This window comes from Heterodontus francisci, chromosome 9 (assembly GCF_036365525.1).
Source record: "Heterodontus francisci isolate sHetFra1 chromosome 9, sHetFra1.hap1, whole genome shotgun sequence".
Classification (NCBI taxonomy): domain Eukaryota; kingdom Metazoa; phylum Chordata; class Chondrichthyes; order Heterodontiformes; family Heterodontidae; genus Heterodontus; species Heterodontus francisci.
The window spans coordinates 21,032,051-21,058,246 of record NC_090379.1 but is presented as its reverse complement, the minus strand read 5'-3'; the positions used below and the strand labels follow the sequence as shown (position 1 = coordinate 21,058,246).

The window sequence follows — 26,196 nt, the reverse complement described above, 5'->3', positions numbered from 1 at the left end:
ATCCACTTTGGATCTATGAAATACAAATCAGAATATTTTCTAATTGGTGGGAAACTAGGAACTGTGGCAGAATAGGCTCAGGGGGCTAAGTGGCCTACTCCTGTTCCTATGACTCGATGGTACACCTAAGATAATTAGAATTAGAATTAGAACATTACAGCGCAGTACAGGCCCTTTGGCCCTCGATGTTGCGCCGACCTGTGAAACCATCTGACCTACACTATTCCATTTTCATCCATGTGTCTATCCAATGTCCACTTAAATGCCCTTAAAGTTGGCGAATCTACTACTGCTGCAGGCAGGGCGTTCCACGCCCTTACTACTCTCTGAGTAAAGAAACTAACTCTAACATCTGTCCTATATCTATCACCCCTCAACTTAAAGCTATGTCCCCTCGTGTTTGCCATCACCATCCGAGGAAAAAGACGCTCACTATCCACCCTGTCTAACCCTCTGATTATCTTATATGTCTCTATTAAGTCACCTCTCCTCCTCCTTCTCTCCAACGAAAACAACCTCAAGTCCCTCAGCCTTTCCTCGTAAGACCTTCCCACCATACCAGGCAACATCCTAGTAAATCTCCTCTGCACCCTTTCCATAGCTTCCACATCCTTCCTATAATGCGGTGACCAGAACTGCACGCAATACTCCAGGTGCGGTCTCACCAGAGTTTTGTACAGCTGCAGCATGACCTCGTGGCTCCGAAACTCGACCCCCCTACTAATAAAAGCTAACACACCATATGCCTTCTTAACAGCCCTATTAACCTGGTTAGCAACCTTCAGGGATTTATGCACCTGGACACCAAGATCTCTCTGTTCATCTACACTACCAAGAATCTTCCCATTAGCCCAGTACTCTGCATTCCTGTTACTCCTTCCAAAGTGAATCACCTCACACTTTTCTGCATTAAACTCCATTTGCCATCTCTCAGCCCAGCTCTGCAGCCTATCTATGTCTCTCTGTACCCGACAACATCCTTCGGCACTATCCACAACTCCACCGACCTTAGTGTCATCTGCAAATTTACTAACCCACCCTTCTACACCCTCTTCCAGGTCATTTATAAAAATGACAAACAGCAGTGGCCCCAAAACAGATCCTTGCGGTACACCACTAGTAACTAAACTCCAGGATGAACATTTGCCATCAACCACCACCCTCTGTCTTCTTTCAGCTAGCCAATTTCTGATCCAAAGCTCTAAATCACCTTCAACCCCATACTTCCGTATTTCCTGCAATAGCCTACCATGGGGAACCTTATCAAACGACTTACTGAAATCCATATACACCACATCCACTGCTTTACCCTCATCCACCTGTTTGGTCACCTTCTCGAAAAACTCAATAAGGTTTGTGAGGCACGACCTACCCGTCACAAAACCGTGCTGACTATCTCTAATGTACTTATTCTTTTCAAGATGATTATAAATCCTGTCTCTCATAACCTTTTCCAACATTTTACCCACAACCGAAGTAAGACTCACAGGTCTATAATTACCAGGGCTGTCTCTACTCCCCTTCTTGAACAAGGGGACAACATTTGCAATCCTCCAGTCTTCCGGCACTATTCCTGTCGACAATGACGACATAAAGATCAAGGACAAAGGCTCTGCAATCTCCTCCCTGGCTTCCCAGAGAATCCTAGGATAAATCCCATCTGGCCCAGGGGACTTATCTATTTTCACACTTTCCAAAATTGCTAACACCTCCTCCTTGTGAACCTCAATCCCATCTAGCCTCGTAGCCTGAATCTCAGTATTCTCAACAACATTTTCTTTCTCTACTGTAAATACTGACGCAAAATATTCATTTAACACTTCCCCTATCTCCTCTGATTCCACACACAACTTCCCACTACTATCCTTGATTGGCCCTAATCTAACTCTAGTCATTCTTTTATTCCTGATATACCTATAGAAAGCCTTAGGGTTTTCCCTGATCCGATCCACCAATGACTTCTCGTGTCCTCTCCTCGCTCTTCTTAGCTCTCCCTTTAGATCCTTCCTGGCTAGCTTGTAGCTCTCAAGCGCCCTAACTGAGCCTTCACGTCTCATCCTAACATAAGCCTTCTTCTTCCTCTTGACAAGCGCTTCAACTTCTTTAGTAAACCACGGCTCCCTCGCACGACAACTTCCTCCCTGCCTCACAGGTACATACTTATCAAGGACACGCAGTAGCTGCTCCTTGAATAATCTCCACATTTCGATTGTTCCCATCCCCTGCAGTTTCCTTCCCCATCCTACGCATCCTAAATCTTGCCTAATCGCATCATAATTTCTTTTCCCCCAGTTATAATTCTTGCCCTGCGGTATATACCTGTCCCTGCCCATCGCTAAGGTAAACCTAACCGAATTGTGATCACTATCGCCAAAGTGCTCACCTACATCTAAATCTAACACCTGGCCGGGTTCATTTCCCAGTACCAAATCCAATGTGGCGTCGCCCCTGGTTTGACTAGCCATAATGTTGAAAGCTTACACAGAGGCACCCCAATCACAATATATCATGTTTCCAATGGCACTGCATGAAAGAAAGGTATGTGAACATGGTCAACAGTCAGTGTAACCTGATTGGTGGCACCCACTGAGCATTTCTGCTAGCCTTAGCACACCTAGCTAGCAATGGCCATAGGGAACTGTGTTATGAGGATCTAGGTCAAACAGCGAAATGCAATGCTGTACCATTTGCTGCAAGGACGTTTGAAATGAACATGTAACATGGAGCTGGTACATTGAGTGACAGTAAAAGTCACTTGTGGCTTAAAATTGGCTGCACCTCTTTATCGGCATGCTGCAACGTTAACCCACAGGGATGGTGGCGTGGAGTGGCACAGAGATCCACCCATCCTCATATCCATCATGCAACAGTATCTTGACATCAGTAGCCTTCAAATAAGGGATCATATGTGGGGCTGTTCCATCTGTAGCTTGCAGACTCAAGCTCACACCTTAAGGCTGGATTTTGTATTTGCGCGGAACATGATGGCCATCCCCCATGGGACCCACACCACTGCAATTACACGACGGGCAGCCACTTTACATATTGATGGAAGCCGTGTCCCTCAATCACGTGGCGGCCTGGGCAATGCCATTCACGCCATCACCTGTTGAAGGAGCAGATGTTGGCCTCATTTTTAAAAGGCTGCTAGCCCTGCAAACAGTGCACCATGACACAGAGCTCACCCCTTCCACCCCTACCCATCAGAGTGCAGAGTTCACCCCTTCCTGCCCCACCCCCATCAGACTGCAAAGTTCTCCCCTTCCCCCGCACCCTAGTGCAGAGTTCACCCATTCGCCACCGCCACCCATCAGTGTGTAGAGTTCACCCCTTCCCCACCTCGGTGGCGCCAGCTTTCCCTGGCAGGAAAGTGAAGGCGCGTGAGTGCTTCATGTTGTGCTGAGGATCAGGAACTGAAGGTAAAATCACTGTAGTTTGCATTTTAATTCATGCAAATATGTAATTTAAATATGCTACCTTGGGTCCTGTCGCAGAGCAGTGGAGGGGCGGCCACGGAGTTTCCCTGCCACCAAGAAGATCAAGCCCGGCAATCCCGGCGTCGGGTTCCATGGCGGCCGCTGGTGCTCCAATTTAACAGCCACACACCCCCCACTCCTCCTCCTGCCACGGAACCCGACGTTGGTTGGGAATAAAATCCAGCCCTTAGTTTTCTTTTTTTTTCATTTCTGCTTGTCACTTCCTTTCCCCTAGTTCTCTCATCAGAGGTGCCATCTTTCATTTAAGATATTAAACTAACATAGAAAATAGGAGCCATTCGGCCCTTCAAGCCTGCTCTGCCATTCATTATAATCATTGTTGATCATCCAACTCAGTAACCTGTTCCCGCTTTCTCCCCATATCCTTTGATCCCTTTTGCCCAACAGCTATATCTAACTCCTTCTTGAAAACATACAATGTTTTGGCCTCAACTGCTTTCAGTGGTAGCGAATTCCACAGGCTCACTGCTCTCTGGATGAAGTAATTTCTCCTCATCTCAGTCCTGAAAGGTTTACCCCGTATCCTTAGACTATGACCCCTGGTTCTGGATTCCCACACTATCATGAACATCCTTCCTGCATCTACCCTGTCAAGTCCTGTTAGAATTTGATAGGTTTCTAGGAGATCCCGCTCACTCTTCTGAACTCCAGCGAATATAATCCTAACCGACTCAATCTCTTCTCATACATCTCATACAGAGCAGCCCTCCCTCTGTACAAAATAAAACATCCCACAGCTAACATCTGCGCTCTATAGAAATAATAAAAAGTTATCAAGTACATGTCATTAAATACACCATTGCTTATTATTGAAATGGTGCTTGAAGCAGTAAAACCCATGGCAAAGCCAATTAACCTGAACGATTTTGTAACCAAAAGTAATTGCAATTGCAACTAGAATAGAGTCATAGAGTTTTACAGCACAGAAACAGGCCCTTCGGCCCAACGCGCCTGCAATTCATAAAGTTCAGGCAGTTGTGCATCCCAGCATATGATTTTCCATTCATTTGGGTGGTAAGTTATGGGCTCGACATGAATAATTTCCCTCTATGTGTTCCTGGCATGTGTCCGGAATACAAAAGTGAAAATTCTTCCTTTCTAGTGTCTGTATAAGCGTTTATTGAACAAAGAGCAGTTTCGTAATAATGTACAAAATGTCAATTACATAGTTACTTATAACCAACATACAAACAGAGGCTATACTTTACTATATTTACAGTCACCAGTTAAATCACTTTTTTTTAAATTGAAAAATCTAGTTGAAAGCAAAGGCCCATATTTCAGGATGACACTAAGATTGAAAATAATGAAGAAGAAAATGAGGTTAATCAGGAGGTATTGACTAGGGTGCACCAAGATTTTTTAGGTCTAAAGATCTAAAGCCTGAAGGAAAGAGTGAAAAAGGTAAAAAGTTTCAATAGAGGCAATTTTAATCTTAACCACCCAGTCAAGTGGGCAGTTAAAATGGACCAGGTGACAACATATGGGCGGGGGCGTGTGCATTTGGAGCTTGCTGATGGAGGACTTTGGTCTTCTGAATGTTGAGTGCAAGTCTAATCTTCTCATTTGCCTCAGTAAATACGTCGATGATTCTCTGAAGATCTGTTTCCGACACAGCACTTACTGCAGCATCATCAGCATATTGGAGCTCAATGACTGAAGTCAGGATGGTATTAATTTTTGATTGGAGTCGCCTGAGATTAAATAATTTACTGTCCATTTGATAAATAAGATGCACTCCAGCAGGGAGCTCATCTCTAGTCAGATGGAGCATGGCTGCTAGGAAGATCAAAAAAAAGGGTTTGGGCGATGACACAACCTTGTTTAACTCCTGTCTTAACCTCAAAGGGGTCTGTAATGAATCCGTTGCTAAGGATCACCACTCGCATATCATCATGAAGCAAGCGAAGGATGGTGTCGAGTTTTGGAGGACATCCTTACTTCAACAGGATCTTCCAGAATGCCTCACGATTTACAGAGTCGAAGGCCTTTGTCAAGTCAAAAAATGCTGTGTAGAGAGATTGATGTTGTCTGCAACATTTTTCTTGTAGTTGGCGAGCTGTGAAAATCATGTCAGCTGTGCCTCTTGATAGCCTAAGCCCACATAGAGATTCGGGGAGTAGCTCTTCAACAAGTGTAATGAGTCGGTTCAGAAGGGTTCTTGTAATGATCTCTCCTGCAATGGAGAGCAGAGAGATGCGTCTGTACTTTCCACAATTGGGTTTGTCCCCTTTCTTGAAGATTGTCACAATCATAGCATCCTTGAGATTATTCAGAACTTACTCTTCATTCCAGATCTGTAGGATGAGGGCATGGAGCTGTAATGTTAGTTCCTCTCCTCTATGCTTAAAGATTTCAGTGGGGATTCCATCACCTCCTGCTGCTTTGTTGTTGTTCATTTGTGTGATGGCTTTCATCACCTCCATAGGCGTTGGCAGAGTTCCAAGCTCGTCTCTAACTGGATGTTGTGGAATGGAGTTGAAAATGCTCTCGTCAACAATGGATTCTTGATTAAAAAGGTCTTCAAATGGGGCATGCAAGAGGTTAAAATCATAACCCACAAGAGAGCCAACATGGTGAGTAAATTAATTTTTGCAATGGTTTCCTTGTAGGTCAGGAGGCGTTTCCCCTGCCCTAGGCTTCCCTACCTTATGGCTTACCTTCTTGAACGCAAGTCTTCTTTCAGTGTTAGTCAGCTGCCAGGGTGGGGGGGCAGGGAGTGGTGAGGGGTTTCATTTCTAGAGGGATAGAACTGAAAAGCTGTCTTACCAACATACTTTCCCTTTGAGCCTGCTACCTACTTGCTCTAGCTTATAATCTACTACATTCTTTGAGATGCTTCCCAACTGATGCAAGTTGGGAGATGAAGGTGCCCCAAAGTTGAGCAATTTAGTGGCCACATCATGTGGATAGGCAGAAGTATCAAAATCCCACAAAACCGCTGAGTGTTGGAAATTCTTGCCCAAGGTTTGTATCAGTTCACTGAGGGGCATAGAGGAGATCAAAATGTTGTGATTTAAGCACTGCACTAAAGTGAGGAGATTGTGCAGGCAATTTTTGATAGCTCATTCAGGCACTGAAGAGCCTTTGACTGGCCAATTTTGGATTGAGCTGAAATGCCAGTTTAGCCCTCATTTAGCACAAGATACCATCTTGGTAAGGGAGTTGAAGCTTGCACTATGAACAGCTACCCAGAGGATCTTTGAGCAGCTGATTTCCACTTAAATTGCTTGCTAGTACTCATTAATGAGGCTGCATGGCATTTTTTGTGGCTAATGTTTGAAGTAATGCCCTCGCCTAACAGCAACCAGCTGATGGGGAATAAACTAGTTGCTGCTGAACATTAATTAAAGGAATATCACCTTTCACTGTTTACTTACCACTGGAGGATTAAAGAGGACTGTTGAAACACATCAGGAGGCTTTCTGGGACACTTTATGAGATTTCAGCGACCAAAGAACATTTATTCTAGCATCTTGCTAGGGATTCCCTTTGATCTGACGAACAAATGGGAGAAGGAGATGAGGCTGGGCAGAGCAGCACCAGCTGCTGCAGGAGAGAGGAAGAAGGGCAGGAGAACAAGGTGGACTCCACCTCTCCTGTAGCTACGGGACATCCCGCCTCCTCTGGACCTCCTTCACCAGGCCCTCCAGTGCTACTTCAGAGAACCTGTGCACCATTTCACTGGGTTCCTGAGCCATCCTGAAACCTGCCACTGTGGGTCAGCCAGCCCATTCCACACCTTCTGTGGAAGTGGGTGCGTGGAGCCCAAATATACAGTTCCATGAAAATTGCACCTAATCAGCACTTGAGTGCTAAACCTGCAGGTGTCTGTTTTAGCACCTATAGGCAAGTTCAAATTATGGAATCAGCAATTAGGACTAAAATTGTGTGCTAAATCCAGACTTTCAAACAAGTGTGTCTTATTAGCACTGCACCCATTTATTGCCTGTTTTCACTCTTTCATCAAAATAACCTTTTGAAAGTACTGAGGCCATGCAAGCTGAAAGAAGTTGTTGAATGTAGAATGGAATCATTAGCAAGGGAGTGATAAGCGGAAGAGATAGGAACAGTGGTGGCAGGATCAACTGAAGCACAAGTGACTGACTTATGAAGAAACTTGGAGAAGAAAAATGTGCCAGACAGTTTTTTCTTTAGTAGAATTAGAAATGCTGCCATCAGGACAGAAGAGGACTGGAAAAGGGGAATAACAGAAGTTAAAAGACCAGTGTGAATGACTATTAAAGGGATGGAAAGATGGCAGTTAATGTTTCTTTTCAACAAAGCTGCAATTAACAGTTGCAATCGTGGATTTACAGAAGTTATGAATTGAGATGAAGTTGGCTCAGGGTGCTTTGGACTAATGAAGATGCCAGCTATTTTACAAAACAACTAAGGAACAGACTTGATTGAACCAAGTTACAGCACCAATTGTGATAGAAACCTCCCATGCTAGTTAGAATAACACCAATTACTTCACTGGTCCAGACAGAAAGATCAGAAGAGTGAAAGCAGCAGTTAAACCAGGGATAAACAGCAAATAATTCTCTAAGAGTTCTCCACTTTACTGACTTATACTGCCAAACAAGACAAGATGGTGATTTGGTGCAGGATATTTTTCCAAGAAAGGAAACTGTAGGAAATAGATGCAATGCAAGTATTGTGTTTGGAGCTATTAGAATAAACAGAGATAGGGATAGGTTGGTTCCTGAAAACAAAGCCCTTTACAGTACTGCCAGGCTAATAAGCAGAAGAATAAAATAATACTGAAGTTCCAAAAATGGTAATTTAAGCAGAGGACAAATTTAATTAACAAAACGTTTTTTAAAATCTCCAATTAGTTAGCGAGACTACAAGAGTGATTCAATTATAACAACATTCTCAGGTATTTTATGAGAAGCTAGGAGGACACCGAGTGAAAAATGGGAGTGATAATAACTGAGCTGATACTGGTATTCTGTGTGTTTTGAGAAACGTATTGAAAGCAGAAGAAGAGATCATGCAGCAGAAGAGTTTAGGAAGAGAATTCCAGAGTACAAGGACATGAAATGGCTGAAAGCTCTATCACCAAATTTTGAGTAAAGGAATAGACAGCGCAAATAGTTGACCAGAATTGAAAAAGCAGATGATGGAGCTTGCGAGGCAGACAAGGAAAATGTTGAGAAAATCAAACCTTGATGTGATGAGCATGGTATAAGGTAAAGATATAGGCAGGTGTGGAATTGGAAGTAGGCTACCAGCCAGTGGACTTGGAGCTAAGGATTGTAGCAGAGAGGTAAAGTTAGGTATCAACATTCGGGCAGCACAGTGGCGCAGTGGTTAGCACTGCAGCCTCACAGCTCCAGTGACCCAAGTTCAGTTCTGTGTACTGCCTGTGCGGAGTTTGCAAGTTCTCCCTATGACCGTTTGGGTTTTCACTGGGTGCTCTGGTTTCCTCCCACAGCCAAAGACTTGCAGTTGATAGGTAAATTGGCCATTGTAAATTGCCCCTAGTGTAGGTAGGTGGTAGGAGAATGGTGGGGAAGTGGTAGGGAATATGGGATTAATGTAGGATTAGTATAAATGGGTGTTTAGTTTAGTTTAGAGATACAGCACTGAAACAGGCCCTTCGGCCCACCGAGTCTGTGCCGACCATCAGCCACCCATTTATACTAATCCTACACTAATCCCATATTCCTACCACATCCCCACCTGTCCCTATATTTCACTACCACCTACCTCTACTAGGGACAATTTATAATGGCCAATTTACCTACCAACCTGCAAGTCTTTTTGGTTTGTGGGAGGAAACCGGAGCACCCGGAGAAAACCCACGCAGACACAGGGAGAACTTGCAAACTCCACACAGGCAGTACCCAGAATTGAACCCGGGTCGCTGGAGCTGTGAGGCTGCGGTGCTAACCACTGCGCCACTGTGCCGCCCTTGGGTGGTTGTTGGTTGGCACAGACTTGGTGGGCCAAAGGGCCTGTTTCAGTGTTGTATCTCTCTATGACTCTAGAATGGTGCATACTACATAAATGTCTCAAAGTCCAGCAAAATATCTCATATCAATACACATGGAAAATACCCTATGTTTCCAAATAATGTCACTGGAATGCAATATATAGGTGAGATAAAGAATGGGCCAAGGATATACACTTGGTTCTAATGAGGGAAGGAAAAGATGCTTTCCATAGAAGATCAAACTGAGGTGATTCATAGGAACTAAGTTGAGCATCAGGAGGAACACAAGCAGAATGCCTCCTTTGAAAGTTGGAAGATACCAGCAAATGTATCATCTGTTTGTAATCTGCATTGTAAGTGAAGTGAGACACCCTAGAGTGTCACATAATGTATTTTGCTCAATGTACTGTCACACTTGAATTGTATTGTAATGTACCTTTACAAATTTTACGACTAAAGTATATTTTTGGGGTAAAAATTGTAAACTATTTTCTTGCAAAGGGCAATTCTGCCACCTAGTGACTTTCTGTGATATTTAATAGCTACATAATCAACTGCAAGGAAAACAAACTAACCCATGGAAACAAAACCATTGTTTACATTTTTATTGTTTTGGTAAATATTTGTGTTTATCAAACTCAGTGATGTAAATACAGAGCAAGGAATGGTTCTTCCACATAGCACAGGCAAGATCTACTCTGTCTAACAATAGCCTAGAAATTACAGCATGCAGAATTAGAATACAGTATTAGCATACAAAAACTTAACATGTTGCTGTGGCAGTACTTTGCTACTTTAAAGAAGTGCTGCCTGCTTTAAAATAAATTGATTAGTGCCGTCATTAAAGTAACAAAGTAATGCTATACAAAGGTAGTGAGCATTCGTATGTTAATGTTGCACATAGCAATTTATAGACTGATATGTCATAACTCCAACTTCAATGCAATTGCTCCCACTGGAACAGTGTATGTTTTCCATTTTCTATGTGGCCTTTGTGAGTTTACCAGTGCTAATATATGAACAATTTTCCACTTGAAACTGGATTGAGAATACCCAAGCTCATTTCATTTCATGTAGGATCCTTTAAAGGAGTCATTTATCCCAAGAGGCTGAATTTAAGCCAAAATCTGGGAACCTAAGAACATAAGAACTAGGAGCAGGCCCTCGAGCCTGCTCTGCCATTCAATACGATCATGGCTGATCTTATTTTGGCCTCAACTCCACTTTCCTGCCCATTCTCCATAACCCTTCAACCCATTTCTAATTAAAAATCTGTCTATCTCCTCCTTAAATTTACCCAATGTCCCGGCATCCACCGCACTCTGGGGTAGTGAATTCCATAGATTCACGACCCTTTGAGAAGTAATTTCTCCTCATCTCTGTTTTAAATCTGCTACCCCTTATCCTAAAACAGTGACCTCTCATTCTAGATTGCCCCACAAGAGGAAACATCCTCTCTATGTCTACTTTGTCAATCCCCTTAATCATCTTACATACCTCAATTAGATCTCCTCTCATTCTTCTAAATTCCAGAGTGTAAAGGCCGAAACTGCTCAATCTCTCTTCATAAGACAAGTCCCCCCATCTCTGGAATCAATCTAGTGAACCTCCCCTGAACTGCCTCCAATGCAACTACATCCTTTCTCAAGTAAGGGGACCAAAACTGTAAGCAGTACTCCAGGTGCGGTCTCACCAATGCCTTGTACAGTTGCAGTAACACTTCCCCTGCTTTTATATTCTATTCCTTTAGCAATAAATGCCAAAATTCCATTTGCTTTCCTTATCACCTGCTGTACCTGAAAACTAGTTTTCTGCGATTCATGCACAAGGACACCCAGATCCCTCTGCACCGAAGCACTCTGAAGTTTCTCTCCATTTAGATAATAATTTGCCTTTCTAGTCTTCCGACCAAAATGGATAACCTCACACTTATCCATGTTAAAATCCATCTGCCAAATTTTGGCCCATTTATCGAATCTATCCCTATCCATTTGTAGATGTCTTATTTCTTTATTGCAACTTACTGTCCCATCTATTTTAGTGTCATCTGCAAATTTGGCTATAGTACCTTCTATCCCTGCATCCAAGTCATTTATAGAGATTGTAAATAGTTGGGGCCCGAGGACCGAACCCTGTGGCACCCCACTAGTTACATCTTGCCAACCAGAAAAAGACCCATTTATCCCGACTCTCTGTTTTCTGTTGGTTAGCCAATCCTCTATCCAAGCCAATAAATTGCCCCTAACCCCATGTGAACTTACCTTGTGTATTAACCTTTTGTGCGGCACCTTATCAAATGCCTTCTGGAAGTCCACATAAACTACATCTACAGGATCCCCATTATTCACTTTGCTTGTTACAGCTTCGAAGAACTCTAGCAAATTAGTCAAACATGATTTACCCTTGATAAAACCATGCTGACTCTGATGGATTGCGTTTTGAAGGGAAGGGAAAGAGCAGTGTGCTAACTCACCACACAAGCAAATCTAGATTATTTATTTATTCCATGACTGCTACACTTTGAGAAATGCTTAGGTTTTAGGTAACCAAATTGTTCTTTGCTAATGTGTGCAATAAATAAATATAATATCCTTTATATGAATATATGACTGAAGTTTCAAAAGCAAAGAAAGACCAAGAAAAGTGTTAACTAATTTTAAATGTATGGTGTAAGCAATTTCTCACTGTATACCAAAAAAAATTACTACTTACTTCTTATTTTTAGAAGTCTTTCCACCCCCATCCCAACTTTGCAGCAAACAGATGGCTAGTCTCTAAGTTGTTTCCCATTTAGAATAGCACTGCGGGGTTGTCGATATAGCAGAGCCTTAATGTATCAAACTTTGATATTGACCACCTTTATCATAAAATCAGAATTTTATAGCACAGAAGGATGCCATTTGGCCCATCGTGCCTGTGTTCGCGTTCTGAAGAAGACATCTTTTAGTCCTGTTGCTCTAGCTTTTCCCTTACCTTTTTTTAAAAAAATTGATTATTCAATTCTGTTTTAGAAACTCTTAAGGATAATGCTTTCAGTATAGTTTGGGTATGATATTCTACAACCTAACATCTCTCTGCATAAAATAAATTCTCTTAACCTCTTACTTTTGTAACCTTTGTACTTCTGGTAATCTTAGTTTTGCGCCCTCTAGTTACCAGATCAGCTTAGTAAATCTCTTCAATAACTTCTCTATGACCTGATATTCTTCCTAATGTAAAACTGGGCACTGTATTCTAATTGTAGCCAAACTATTGGTTTATATAGTTATAGCATTACCTTTCTGCTTTAGTACTTATTCCCTATTTATAAAACCTTGGATCCCATATGCTTCTTAACAGCTTAATCAACTTATCCTCCCACTTTAAAGATTTACGTACTGATTCCCTAAGTCGCTCCGTCCCTACTTCTTTTAAAGTTTTACCATTTAACGTACATGCTATCTCTCTATTCTTCCTCCCAGAAATGTATCACCCCACATTTCTGTGCGTTGAATGTCATCTGACATCTGACCAGTATACTAACCTGTGAACTCCAGAAGTTGGTTATAATCCTCTACACAGTTTTATATATGGAGACTTCAGCATGTTCTTTGTCTGGATCATTAAAGTGCATTGAGTTTAACTTTGATATAGCAAGTAATGCAGCCTGGTCCTGCTCATCTGTAATTCCTGAACACCTGTCTTCTACTCTTTCAGGTTGCCTGCATTGACTACAGGTAATTGCACTCCTAAACCTGGTCTGGCATTAATATTGTGGGAGCCTCATGACTCTAGCTCTGATCTGCCACCATTCCCTCTGTGACTCCCATTCAATGATTGGAATAGTCAGAGTAAGGTCAGGAGTCAGAAAAGCTAACACTGTTTATGTTACAGTCTTCATGGAGACTCAAAAGCATGGGGAATATTTATTGACAGTATTGCTCACTTTTGAGTGAAATTGGAATCCTTGAGTGGAATATTATGAGTGCCACGGCGTTCCTGAAGGCGGGACCGGAAGTTGTTGTAACTTCCTCTTCCGCCACAAATCCCGTTTCCCACGCAATTTTGTATTTAAAGTAGCCATGCGGCGATGGGATCATGGGGCGGGGTGGCCTTTCAATGGTGGAACCGACCATCACTGCCCCAAGCACCATGATTGCCACAGATATAAAACATTCTATGCTTGCAGCCTCAAGGATCAGCAGCCTTCCTTTCATGTAAGTATCTTCAGACCAACTTAGATTGAAGCTTTTACTTAAATCATAATGTTCTTGCCTCCCTTATTTTGCGAACGTCACCACCAACTTCAAATCATTTATTTTCCCTACAGCAAAAGTGAATCTCACGTCAGCCAGCAGGCAATGTCCCACCCCACAGTTCAGTGCTGCCTCCCTGCAGGGTCTCCTCCAGGCTGTCAGGGAAAGGTGGGAGGTTCTCTTCACCGCAGATGGAGTCAGAACATCCTCCCGCCTCACCAAGATCGTCTGGATGGAGGTAGCAGAGGAAGTCTCGAACCGTGGGGTCACTCATAGAACGTGGGTGCAGTGCCGCAAGCAAATCAATGACTTAATCAGATCAGCGAGGATAAGTAGTGGTCCTGGCGAAGCTGCTCCATTATTTTCTTCCATGGCTCTGTGTCTTTAAGGCAGAGAGTATGCAAGGAATGCAGTGAAATGCATGAGCAGTCTTGGTGCCAGTCACTAAATGATGAAATTTGGCATTGTTTATGTGATTGGGTGTGTTGTGCGAAAGCCAATGCAGAATGAGTGATGTTGATGCATGTATGCAAGGGTTGTGATGCATCATTTGCCATGTCATTAAACTAGCACTGTCTGCTGCAGGATAAACGAAGTAACAACCTGCGTGAGCGTGCTAAGATGGGAGGAGGGGTCCCTGACATAAGGCTGCTGCCCATGAGGTGTCAGAGATCACGAGAGACGAAACATAGAAACATAGAAAATCGGAGCAGGTGTCGGCCATTCAGCCCTTCGAGCCTGCTCCGTCATTCATTATGATCATGGCTGATCATCCAACTCAGTAGCCTGTTCCCGCTTTCGCCCCATACCTTTTGATCCCTTTAGACCCAAGAGCTATATCTAACTTCTTCTTGAAAACATACAATGTTTTGGCCTCAACTGCTTTCTGTGGTAGCGAATTCCACAGGCTCACCACTCTCTGGGTAAAGAAATTTCTCCTCATCTCAGTCCTGAAAGGTTTACCCCGTATCCTTAGACTATGACCCCTGGTTCTGGATCCCCCACCATTGGGAACATCCTTCCTGCATCTACCCTGTCAAGTCCTGTTAAAATTATATAGGTTTCTATGAGATCCCCCCTCACTCTTCTGAACTCCAGCAAATATAACCCTAACCGACTCAATCTCTCCTCATATGTCAGTCCCATCCCAGGAATCAGTCTGGTAAACCTTCGCTGCACTCCCTCTATAGCAAGAACATTCTTCCTCAGATAAGGAGACCAAAACTGCACACAATATTCCAGGTATGGCCTCACCAAGGCCCTGTATAATTGCAGCAAGACATCCCTGCTCCTGTACTTGAATCATCTCGCTATGAAGGCCAACATACCATTTGCCTTTTTTACCGTGTTTTGCACCTGCATGCTTACCTTCAGTGACTGGTATATGAGAACACCCAGGTCTCGCTGCATATTCCCCTCTCAATTTATAGACATTCAGATAATAATCTGCCTTCCTGTTTTTGCTACCAAAGTGGATAACCTCACATTTATCCACATTATACTGCATCTGCCATGCATTTGCCTACTCACTCAACTTGTCCAAATCACCCTGAAGCCTGTCTGCATCCTCCTCACAACTCACCCTCCCACCCAAATAAAAGCAAAATACTGCGGATGCTGGAAATCTGAAATAAAAACAAGAAATGCTGGAACCACTCAGCAGGTCTGGCAGCATCTGTGGAAAGAGAAGCAGAGTTAACGTTTCGGGTCAGTGACCCTTCTTCGGAACTAGCTCCGAAGAAGGGTCACTGACCCAAAACGTTAACTCTGCTTCTCTTTCCACAGATGCTGCCAGACCTGCTGAGTGGTTCCAGCAGTCCTTGTTTTTAATTCACCCTCCCACCCAGTTTGGTGTCATCTGCAAATTTGGAGATATTACATTTAGTTCCCTCATCTAAATCATTAATGTATATTGTGAATAGCTGGGATCCTAGCACTGATCGCTGCGGTACCCCACTAGTCACTGCCTGCCATTCGGAAAAAGACCCATTTATCCCTACTCTTTGTTTCCTGTCCGCCAACCAATTTTCTATCCATCGCAATACACTACCCCCAATCCTATCCGCTTTAATTTTACATGCCAATCTCTTCTGTGGGACTTTGTTGAAAGCCTTCTGAAAGTCCAAATAAACTACATCCACCGGCTCCCCCTCATCAACTCTACTAGTTACATCCTCAAAGAATTCCAGTAGATTTGCCAAGCAGGATTTCCCTTTCGTAAATCCATGCTGACTCTGCCCAATTCTACCACAGTTCCCTAAGTGCTCTGTTATAAAATCTTTGATAATGGACTCTAGAATTTTCCCCACTACCGACGTCAGGCTGACTAGTCTATAATTCTCTGCTTTCTCTCTACCTCCCTTTTTAAATAGTGGGGTAACATTAGCTACCCTCCAATCTGTAGAAACTGTTCCAGAGTCTATAGAATCTTGGAAGATGACCACCAATACATCCACTATTTCTATGGCCACTTCCTTAAGTACTCTGGGATGCATACCATCAGGCCCTGGGGATTTATCGGCCTTCAATCCCATCAATTTCCACAACACCATTTCTCTACTAATACTGATTTCTTTCAGTTCTTCTCTCTCACTAAGCCCTGTGTTCCCCAACATTTCTGGGATGATATTTGTGTCCTCCTTTGTGGAGACAGAACCAAAGTATGCATTTAGTTGGTCAGCTGTTTCTTTATTCCCCATAATAAATTCCCCTGTTTCTGACTGTAAGGGACCTACATTTGTCTTCACCAATCTCTTTCTCTTCACATACCTATAGAAACTTTTACAGTCAGTTTTTATGTTCCCCGCAAGTTTGCTCCCGTACTCTGTTTTCCCCTTCTTAATCAATCCCTTGGTCCCCCTTTGCTGAATTCTAAACTGCTCCCAATCCTCAGGTCTGTTGTTTCTCCTGGCAACTGTATATGCCTCTTCCTTGGATCTAATGCTATCTCTAATTTCCCTTGTAAGCCATGGTTTGGCTACCTTTCCCGTTTTACTTTTTCGCCAGACAGGGATAAACAATTGTTGCAGTTCATCCATGCGCTCTTTAAATGTTTGCCATTGCCTATCCACCATCATCCCTTTAAGTAACGTTTCCCAATCAGTCATGGCCAACTCACGCCTCGTACCTTCGTAGCTTCCTTTATTAAGATTCAGGACCCTAGTCTCAGAATCAACTACGTCACTCTCCATCTTGATGAAGAATTCTATCATATTATCGCTCGTCCCCAAGGGGTCTCGCACCACTAGATTGTCAATTATTCCTCTCTCATTACACAATACCCAGTCTAGGATGACCTGTTCTCTAGTTGGTTCCTCAATGTATTGGTCCAGAAAACCATCCCGTATACACTCCAAGAATTCCTCCCCTACGGTATTGTGACTAATTTGATTTGCCCAATCTATATGCAGATAAAAGTCATCCATAATTACAGATGTTCCTCTATCGCATGCATCTCTAATTTCCTGTTTAATGCCATTCCCAACATCACCACTACAGTTTGGGGGTCTATATACAACCCCCACTAACATTTTTTGCCCCTTAGTGTTTCTCAGCTCAACCCATACAGATTCCACATTGTCAAAGCTAATATCTTTCCTCACTATTGTGTTAATTTCCTCTTTAACCAGCAATGCAACTCCACCGCCTTTTGCTTTTTGTCTGTCCTTCCTAAATACGGAATATCCCTGGATGTTCACTTCCCATCCCTGGTCACCTTGCAGCCATGTCTCTGTAATCCCGACTATATCATACCGTTTACATCGATTTGCGTGATTAATTCATCCACTTTATTGCGAATGCTCCGAGCGTTAAGGCACAAAGCCTTAAGGCTTGTCTTTTTAACATTACTTGTCCCCTTCCCACTATTTTTCACTGTGGCCCTGTTTGATTCTGGCCCTTGAGTTCTCTGCCTATCATTATCATTATCACAGGGCGAGTGGAGATGGCAAGGCAGGAGCCACATGGCGTAAGGATGAAGTGTCATCTCTGCTCTCGCAGTCAATGTGGAAACTAAAGGAAATTGTGTGAACTCATGTGAAGCACATGCTTAAAGCGCCTCTGTTTGTGTCTCCACTGCAGGTGCCTGTACTCGAGTCACAGAATGCCACATGGCGCAATAATCTTCCTCTGGAGAGGCAGAAGAAGCCAATGCCCCAGAAGGTGCACCATCACTGTCGCATCCTCCACCACCACCAGCACAGATACATCCACACAGCCCATGGTGGGCTTTAAGATTAGAATCTGGGTTGCAAGCTAGTGGTCACACACAGATGCATCCCAGCAGCTGAGGGAGCATGTGCCAGCCAGGTCCCCTGACAGTTGAAGAACTGCTGGGGACCAGGCTCCTGCTCATGATGATCCTCTTATGCTACGAGAAGTCTGCTGGATATGCAGCAAAGCCATGTGGAAAATATGTCGGAAATGCCTGAGATCATGTGTGGCTTTGTACATAACCTGGAGAAGTCCATGCAAGCCGACATCTGCCATGTCCTAGGATTTGAGTTTATAGCTTCCTCACAAAAGTGTCTGGCAAACGTCGTGGCGAATCTGGTTGAGCACTTGAGCCTTATGCGACTTGACCTGCACTCCATCGCTGCTGCCGTGGACTCCATGCAGCAGAGTCTAAATGAGAGCGGTCGAGGAACCTGCACCTCCCTCCAGGTGCTCCTTCCCCTCAGGGAGACAGGCAGGTGCCATCGTGCACACAGATGGAGGAGGAGTGCATGCCAGCTGCCCCAGGGCCTTCCTCTCAGGATACCCCCGGGTAAGAAGCGTTTTGTGCTCCCCCCTGACAATGACCCCTTTACCTCCAGCAGGTGAGCAGACAGGGAATGCTCAAACGCCATTGCTGCAGACCCCAGAAGGATGGAACCATCAACGCCCGTTCTTCCAGAGGATGCCCGCCATGATCATCCACAGCAACGGGGCAGCACACTGAGCAGACTGCCTCCACCACAGCTGCTAATGTCGGGATAGCACCTAGACATAGTGGGAGAAAAAGGAAATTGAAAGAGTTTTGATCAGGAAGGCGGCACAGGTGCTGTACAAATTATCATGATTGCAAAGATTTATTAATACATTTTTATTTCATGCAAAGTTTGATCCACTCTCGGTAATTGCTTGGTTACTGATGGATGCAAATAATATTTTTGGGAGGTCGATGGCAGGAATTCAATAATGCTTGCAAAGCATCTCAGGAAATGTCCAGTATCCATATCTCATTGGAATTTGAGCCTTCTATCTTCAATGATTGCTGTATTCCTTTTTTAGAATTAGAACATTACAGCGCAATACAGGCCCTTCGGCCCTCGATGTTGCGCCGACCTGTGAAACCATCTGACTTACACTATTCCATTTTCATCCATATGTCTATCCAATGACCACTTAAATGCCCTTAAAGTTGGCGAGTCTACTGCTGTTGCAGGCAGGGCGTTCCACGCCCCTACTACTCTGAGTAAATAAACTAACTCTAACATCTGTCCTATATCTATCACCCCTCAACTTAAAGCTATGTCCCCTCGTGTTTGCCATCACCATCCGAGGAAAAAGACTCTCACTATTCACCCTATCTAACCCTCTGATTATCTTATATGTCTCTATTAAGTCACCTCTCCTCCTCCTTCTCTCCAACGAAAACAACCTCAAGTCCCTCAGCCTTTCCTCGTAAGACCTTCCCTCCATACCAGGCAACATCCTAGTAAATCTCCTCTGCACCCTTTCCAAAGCTTCCACATCCTTCCTATAATGCGGTGACCAGAACTGCACGCAATACTCCAGGTGCGGTCTCACCAGAGTTTTGTACAGCTGCAGAATGACCTCGTGGCTCCGAAACTCGATCCCCCTACTAATAAAAGCTAACACACCATATGCCTTCTTAACAGCCCTATTAACCTGGGTAGCAACTTTCAGGGATTTATGTACCTGGACACCAAGATCTCTCTGTTCATCTACACTACCAAGAATCTTCCCATTAGCCCAGTACTCTGCATTCCTGTTACTCCTTCCAAAGTGAATCACCTCCCACCTTTCCGCATTAAACTCCATTTGCCATCTCTCAGCCCAACTCTGCAGCCTATCTATGTCCCTCTGCACCCTACAACATCCTTCGGCACTATCCACAACTCCACCGACCTTCGTGTCATCCGCAAATTTACTAACCCACCCTTCTACACCCTCTTCCAGGTCATTTATAAAAATGACAAACAGCAGTGGCCCCAAAACAGATCCTTGCGGTACACCACTAGTAACTAAACTCCAGGATGAACATTTGCCATCAACCACCACCCTCTGTCTTCTTTCAGCTAGCCAATTTCTGATCCAAAGCTCTAAATCACCTTCAGCCCCATACTTCCGTATTTTCTGCAGTAGCCTACCGTGGGGAACCTTATCAAACGCCTTACTGAAATCCATATGCACCACATCCACTGCTTTACCCTCATCCACCTGTTTGGTCACCTTCTCGAAAAACTCAATAAGGTTTGTGAGGCACGACCTACCCTTCACAAAACCGTGCTGACTATCGCTAATGAACTTATTCTTTTCAAGATGATTATAAATCCTGTCTCTTATAACCTTTTCCAACATTTTACCCACAACCGAAGTAAGGCTCACAGGTCTATAATTACCAGGGCTGTCTCTACTCCCCTTCTTGAACAAGGGGACAACATTTGCTATCCTCCAGTCTTCCGGCACTATTCCTGTCGACAATGACGACAAAGATCAAGGACAAAGGTTGTGCAATCTCCTCCCTGGCTTCCCAGAGAATCCTAGGATAAATCCCATCTGGCCCAGGGGACTTATCTATTTTCACACTTTCCAAAATTGCTAACACCTCCTCCTTGTGAACCTCAATCCCATCTAGCCTAGTAGTCTGAATCTCAGTATTCACCTCGACAACATTTTCTTTCTCTACTGTAAATGCTGACGAAAAATATTCATTTAATGCTTCCCCTATCTCCTCTGATTCCACACACAACTTCCCACTACTATCCTTGATTGGCCCTAATCTAACTCTAGTCATTCTTTTATTCCTGATATACCTATAGAAAGCCTTAGGGTTTTCCTTGATCCTATCCGCCAATGACTTCTCGTGTCCTCTCCTTGCTCTTCTTAGCTCTCCCTTTAGATCCTTCCTGGCTTGCTTGTAACTCTCAAGCGCGCTAACTGAGCCTTCACGTCTCATCCTAACATAAGCCTTCTTCTTCCTCTTGACAAGCGCTTCAACTTCTTTAGTAAACCACGGCTCCCTCGCTCGACAACTTCCTCCCTGCCTGACAGGTACATACTTATCAAGGACACGCAGTAGCTGCTCCTTGAATTAGCTCCACACTTCGATTGTGCCCATCCCCTGCAGTTTCCTTCCCCATCCTACGCATCCTAAATCTTGCCTAATCGCATCATCATTTCCTTTCCCCCAGCTATAATTCTTGCCCTGCGGTATATACCTGTCCCTGCCCATCGCTAAGGTAAACCTAACCGAATTGTGATCACTATCACCAAAGTGCTCACCTACATCTAAATCTAACACCTGGCCGGGTTCATTACCCAGTACCAAATCCAATGTGGCATCGCCCCTGGTTGGCCTGTCTACATACTGTGTTAGAAAACCCTCCTGCACACACTGGACAAAAACTGACCATTCTAAAGTACTCGAACTATAGTATTTCCAGTCAATATTTGGAAAGTTAAAGTCCCCCATAGCAACTACCCTGTTACTCTCGCCCCTGTCGAGAATCATCTTCGCTATCCTTTCCTCTACATCTCTGGAACTGTTCGGAGGACTATAGAAGACTCCCAACAGGGTGACCTCTCCTCTCCTGTTTCTAACCTCGGCCCATACTACCTCAGTAGATGAGTCCTCAAACGTCCTTTCAGCCGCTGTAATACTCTCCTTGATAAACAATGCCACACCCCCTCCTCTTTTACCATCTTCTCTGTTCTTACTGAAACATTTAAATCCCGGAACCTGCAACATCCATTGCTGCCCCTGCTCTACCCATGTCTCCGAAATGGCCACTACATCGAGATCCCAGGTACCAACCCATGCTGCAAGCTCACCCACCTTATTCCAGATGCTCCTGGCGTTGAAGTAGACACACTTTAAACCAAGTTCTTGCTTGCCAGTGCCCTCTTGCGTCCTTGTAACCTTATCCCTGACCTCACTACTCTCAACATCCTGTACACTGGAACTACAATTTAGGTTCCCATTCCCCTGCTGAATTAGTTTAAACCCCCCCGAAGAGCACGAGCAAATCTCCCCCCCAGGATATTGGTACCCCTCTGGTTCAGGTGAAGACCATCCTGTTTGTAGAGGTCCCACCTACCCCAGAAAGGGCCCCAATTATCCAGGAAACCAAAACCCTCCCTCCTACACCATCCCTGCAGCCACGTGTTCAAATCCTCTCTCTCCCTATTCCTCGCTTCGCTATCACGTGGCACGGGCAACAACCCAGAGATAACAACTCTGTTTGTTCTCGCTCTAAGCTTCCACCCTAGCTCCCTGAATTTCTGTCTTAAATCCCCATCTCTCTTTCTACCTATGTCGTTAGTGCCTATGTGGACCACGACTTGGGGCTGCTCCCCCTCCCCCTTAAGGATCGCAAAAACACGATCCGAGACATCACGAACCCTGGCACCTGGGAGGCAACACACCAACCGTGAGTCTCTCTCGTTCCCACAGAACCTCCTATCTGTTCCCCTAACTATGGAGTCCCCAATGACTAATGCTCTGCTCCTCTTCCCCCTTCCCTTCTGAGCAACAGGGACAGACTCTGTGCCAGAGACCTGTACCCCATTGCTTACCCCTGGTAAGTCGTCCCCCGCAACAGTATCCAAAACGGTATACCTGTTGTTGAGGGAAACGGCCACAGGGGATCCCTGCACTACCTGCTGGTTCCCTCTCCTTCCCCTGACGGTAACCCATCTACCTACTTCTTTTACCTGAGGTGTGACTACCTCCCCATAACTCCTCTCAATAACCCCCTCCGCCTCCCGAATGATCCGAAGTTCATCCAGCTCCAGCTCCAGTTCCCTAACGCGGTTCTCGAGGAGCTGGAGTTGGGTGCACTTCCCGCAGATGCAGTCAGCAGGGACACTCTTGGCGACCCTTACCTCCCACATTCTGCAGGAAGAACATACAACTGCCTTAACCTCCATTCCCACTATTCTAAATTCCCAACAAATCTACTGAAAAACCCCCCCAAAAAAAAGTCAAAACTTGTTAGCTTAGCAATCCGACGGACAGAACTTGTTAAATAAAAAGCTTACCTTATCAACACACCAGAGTCCTTTTTTTTTGGTTGGAAGAGGAGGGTGGGTGGGAGACACTACATGTGTAGTGTCTCGGGTACAGCCACCACCCAAATATATAGTTTTCACTTCCTCAGCAGTCCCCTGATCCTCCGAAAACAAAAGGGAATTAACTTTTAACTTACACTAAAATTGACCTCCCAGCTGTAAGTTCGCTCCGTACCTCTGCTTCTGTCCAAGCTGCTGCAACCAAAACTAAAAGAAATTGATTTTAAACCGCCCATATATATAGTTTTCACTTACCCAGCAGTGCCCTGGTCCTCCGAAAACAAAAGGGAATTAACTTTTAACTTACACTGAAATTGACCTCCCAGCTGTAAGTTCGCTCCGTACCTCTGCTTCTGTCCAAGCTGCTGCAACCAAAACTAAAAGAAATTGATTTTAAACCGCCCAAATATATAGTTTTCACTTACCCAGCAGTCCCCTGGTCCTCCGAAAACAAAAGGGAATTAACTTTTAACTTACACTGAAATTGACCTCCCAGCTGTAAGTTCGCTCCGTACCTCTGCTTCTGTCCAAGCTGCTGCAACCAAAACTAAAAGAAATTGATTTTAAACCGCCCAAATATATAGTTTTCACTTACCCAGCAGTGCCCTGGTCCTCCGAAAACAAAAGGGAATTAACTTTTAACTTACACTGAAATTGACCTCCTAGCTGTAAGTTCGCTCCGTACCTCTGTTTCTGTCCAAGCTGCTGCAACCAAAACTAAAAGAAATTGATTTTAAACCGCCCAAATATATAGTTTTCACTTACCCAGCAGTCCCCTGGTCCTCCGAAAACAAAAGGGAATTAACTTTTAACTTACACTGAAATTGACCTCCCAGCTGTAAGTTCACTCCGTACCTCTGCTTCCGTCCAAGCTGCTGCAACCAAAACTAAAACTATTGATGATTGATAAATTTTTCCAATACTGTCATGCCTTACTTCTGTTTTCTATGGTCATAACTTAATGCTGCTTGCAGTGGTGTGTAGTCGCATTCATCATAGCCCATAAATGATTTCAAATGCCAGTCACATGAAAGTACAGCAACGCTTCGTTAAGGATGCAGAGATGAATAAGACCTTGTGAAAAAGGGAATTTCTGTGGGGAATTGTTATGTTTCTCCTCCAACGCTCCTTGACGTTGTGGCTTATTGTTGGCTGATGCGTGTATAAATGAGGTCTCCCTGATGTCCCTTGCATGTCTCTCCATGGCCGTCACATCGATGATGGCATCGTTGACATTGTTGTCCTCCTCCTCACTCTCTTCATAGTCATCCTCATCTGAGGAGGACTGGTGTTCCTTTAATTCCTCCACCTACAGAATGTTGCCGCATCTAATTGCAAGGTTGTGCAAGACAAAGCAGATAATGATTATTAGTGACACCCTCTGTGGCGTGTATTGAAGAACCCCTCCAGTTTGGTCAAGGCAATGGAATCGCAATTTCAGCATGCCAGTGGTGTGTTCAATAATGGCTCTGGTGGATGCATATGCAGCATTGTACCTCTCTTCAGCAGTGCTTTGGGGATGGCATGCAGGTGTTATCAACCATGTACAAAGTGGGTAACTCTTGACACCCAGGATCCATCTGTCTACTTCGACTTGTTCCTCGAAAACTGCTGCCAACTGTGAGTTCCTCAAAATGTAGGAGTCATGACAGCTCCCTGGGAAACGTGCACAAACATCCATGATTATTCTCCTTTGATCGCAAACCAGCTGTGCATTTAAAGAGTGGAAGCCTTTGTAATTGACAAAGACAACAGGCTGGTCCCAGGGAGCTCTTTTGGCCACATGCGTACAGTCTATCACTCCTTGCACTCTAGGGAAAACAGCAATGATGCCGAAGGCCGCAGACCTTACTGCCTGGCTATCCTCATCTACAGGTAAGTAGATTAAATCATTGTCATGTCAAAAAGGGCATTGGTCACCTCTTTAATGCACCTGTGGGTCGCAGACTGCGAGGTGCCACAAATGTCACCCGTGGATCCCTGGAAGGAGCCGCTGAAGAAAGAAATTTGAGTGCAGCAGTAACCTTGAGGGTAACTAGCATGGGATTCCCATTGATAACAAATGGCTACAGGTCATTTTTTTATTTATTCATTCATGGGATGTGAGCATCGCTGGCTAGGCCAACATTTATTGCCCATCCGTAATTATCCTTGAAAAAGTGGTGCTAAGCTGCCATCTTTAACCACTGCAAACCTTAGGGTGTAGGTACACCAACAGTGTTGTTAGGAAGGGAGTTCCAGAATTTTGACCCAGCAACAGTGGAGGAACAGCAATAGAGTTCCAAGTCAGGATGGTGTGTGGCTTGGAGGGGAACTTGCAGGTGGTGGTGTTCCTGTGCATCTGCTACCCTCGTCCTTCTAGGTGGTAGAGGTCATGAGTTTGGAAGGTGCTGTTGAAGGAGCCTTGGTGAGTTTCTGCTGTGTGTCTTGTAGGGGGTACACACTGCTGCCACTGTGCATTGGTGATGAAGGGAGTGAATGTTGATGGTAGTGGATGGGGTGCCAATCAAGCAGGCTGCTTTGTTCTGGATGGTGTTGAGCTTCCTGAGTGTTGTTGGAGCTGCACCCACTCCTGACTTGTGCCTTGTAGATGGCGGACAGATATTGGAGAGTTAGGAGGTGAGTTACTCGCCACAGTATTCCCAGCCTCTGACCTGCTTTTGTAGCCACAGTATTTATATGGCTGGTCCAGTTCAGTTTCTGGTCAATGGTGACCCCCCCCCCCCCGCAAGGATGTTGATCGTGGGGAATTCAGTGATGGTACTGCATAACTGAGCAATATACTTAGTGCTTGGTCTAATCCTGAATAATTATACTTTACATCTTTTGCTGTCCAAAACAGTAGAACAAGCACCAGGAGTGGCGACAATGTCAGAGTTGTCTATGATGCCAGCACCTGCAAAGGGAGATTTGAAGGAATGCTACTATAACCTGAATGATGAGAACTTCTGTGATAATTTGCTATCACGAAACATCACAAAAGAGGAATGCTGCTGTACTGTTGGAGTTGGTTGGGGTGACAACTGTGAAGTTCACCCATGTCCCATGATCAGCACAGGTAAAACCATTCCCAGGGTTTGTACTTACAGATTACTCAGTTGAGAAATGTGCACTACTTAAAGCAACTTCCCAGTTTAAGCCACTAGCCACAATTCTAACAACAAATTAGGAGAAATGAGTAGCTGTAAGGGGAGTGCTAAATGCTGCCTTATTATCCTCACAC

At 44.4% G+C, this 26,196-nt stretch overlaps 1 protein-coding gene across 4 annotated transcripts in view; it reads left to right on the top strand.

Moving 5' to 3' along the window:
- The window catches only part of LOC137373618 (latent-transforming growth factor beta-binding protein 2-like), a 773,188-nt gene that overhangs the window by 712,140 nt on the left and 34,852 nt on the right, over nt 1-26,196 (top strand). For all 4 annotated transcript variants that reach the window (XM_068038663.1, XM_068038661.1, XM_068038660.1 and 1 more), the window contains one exon: nt 25,816-26,031. In XM_068038663.1, the coding sequence (XP_067894764.1) occupies nt 25,816-26,031 (216 nt within the window). The remainder of the gene's footprint in view (nt 1-25,815; nt 26,032-26,196) is intronic.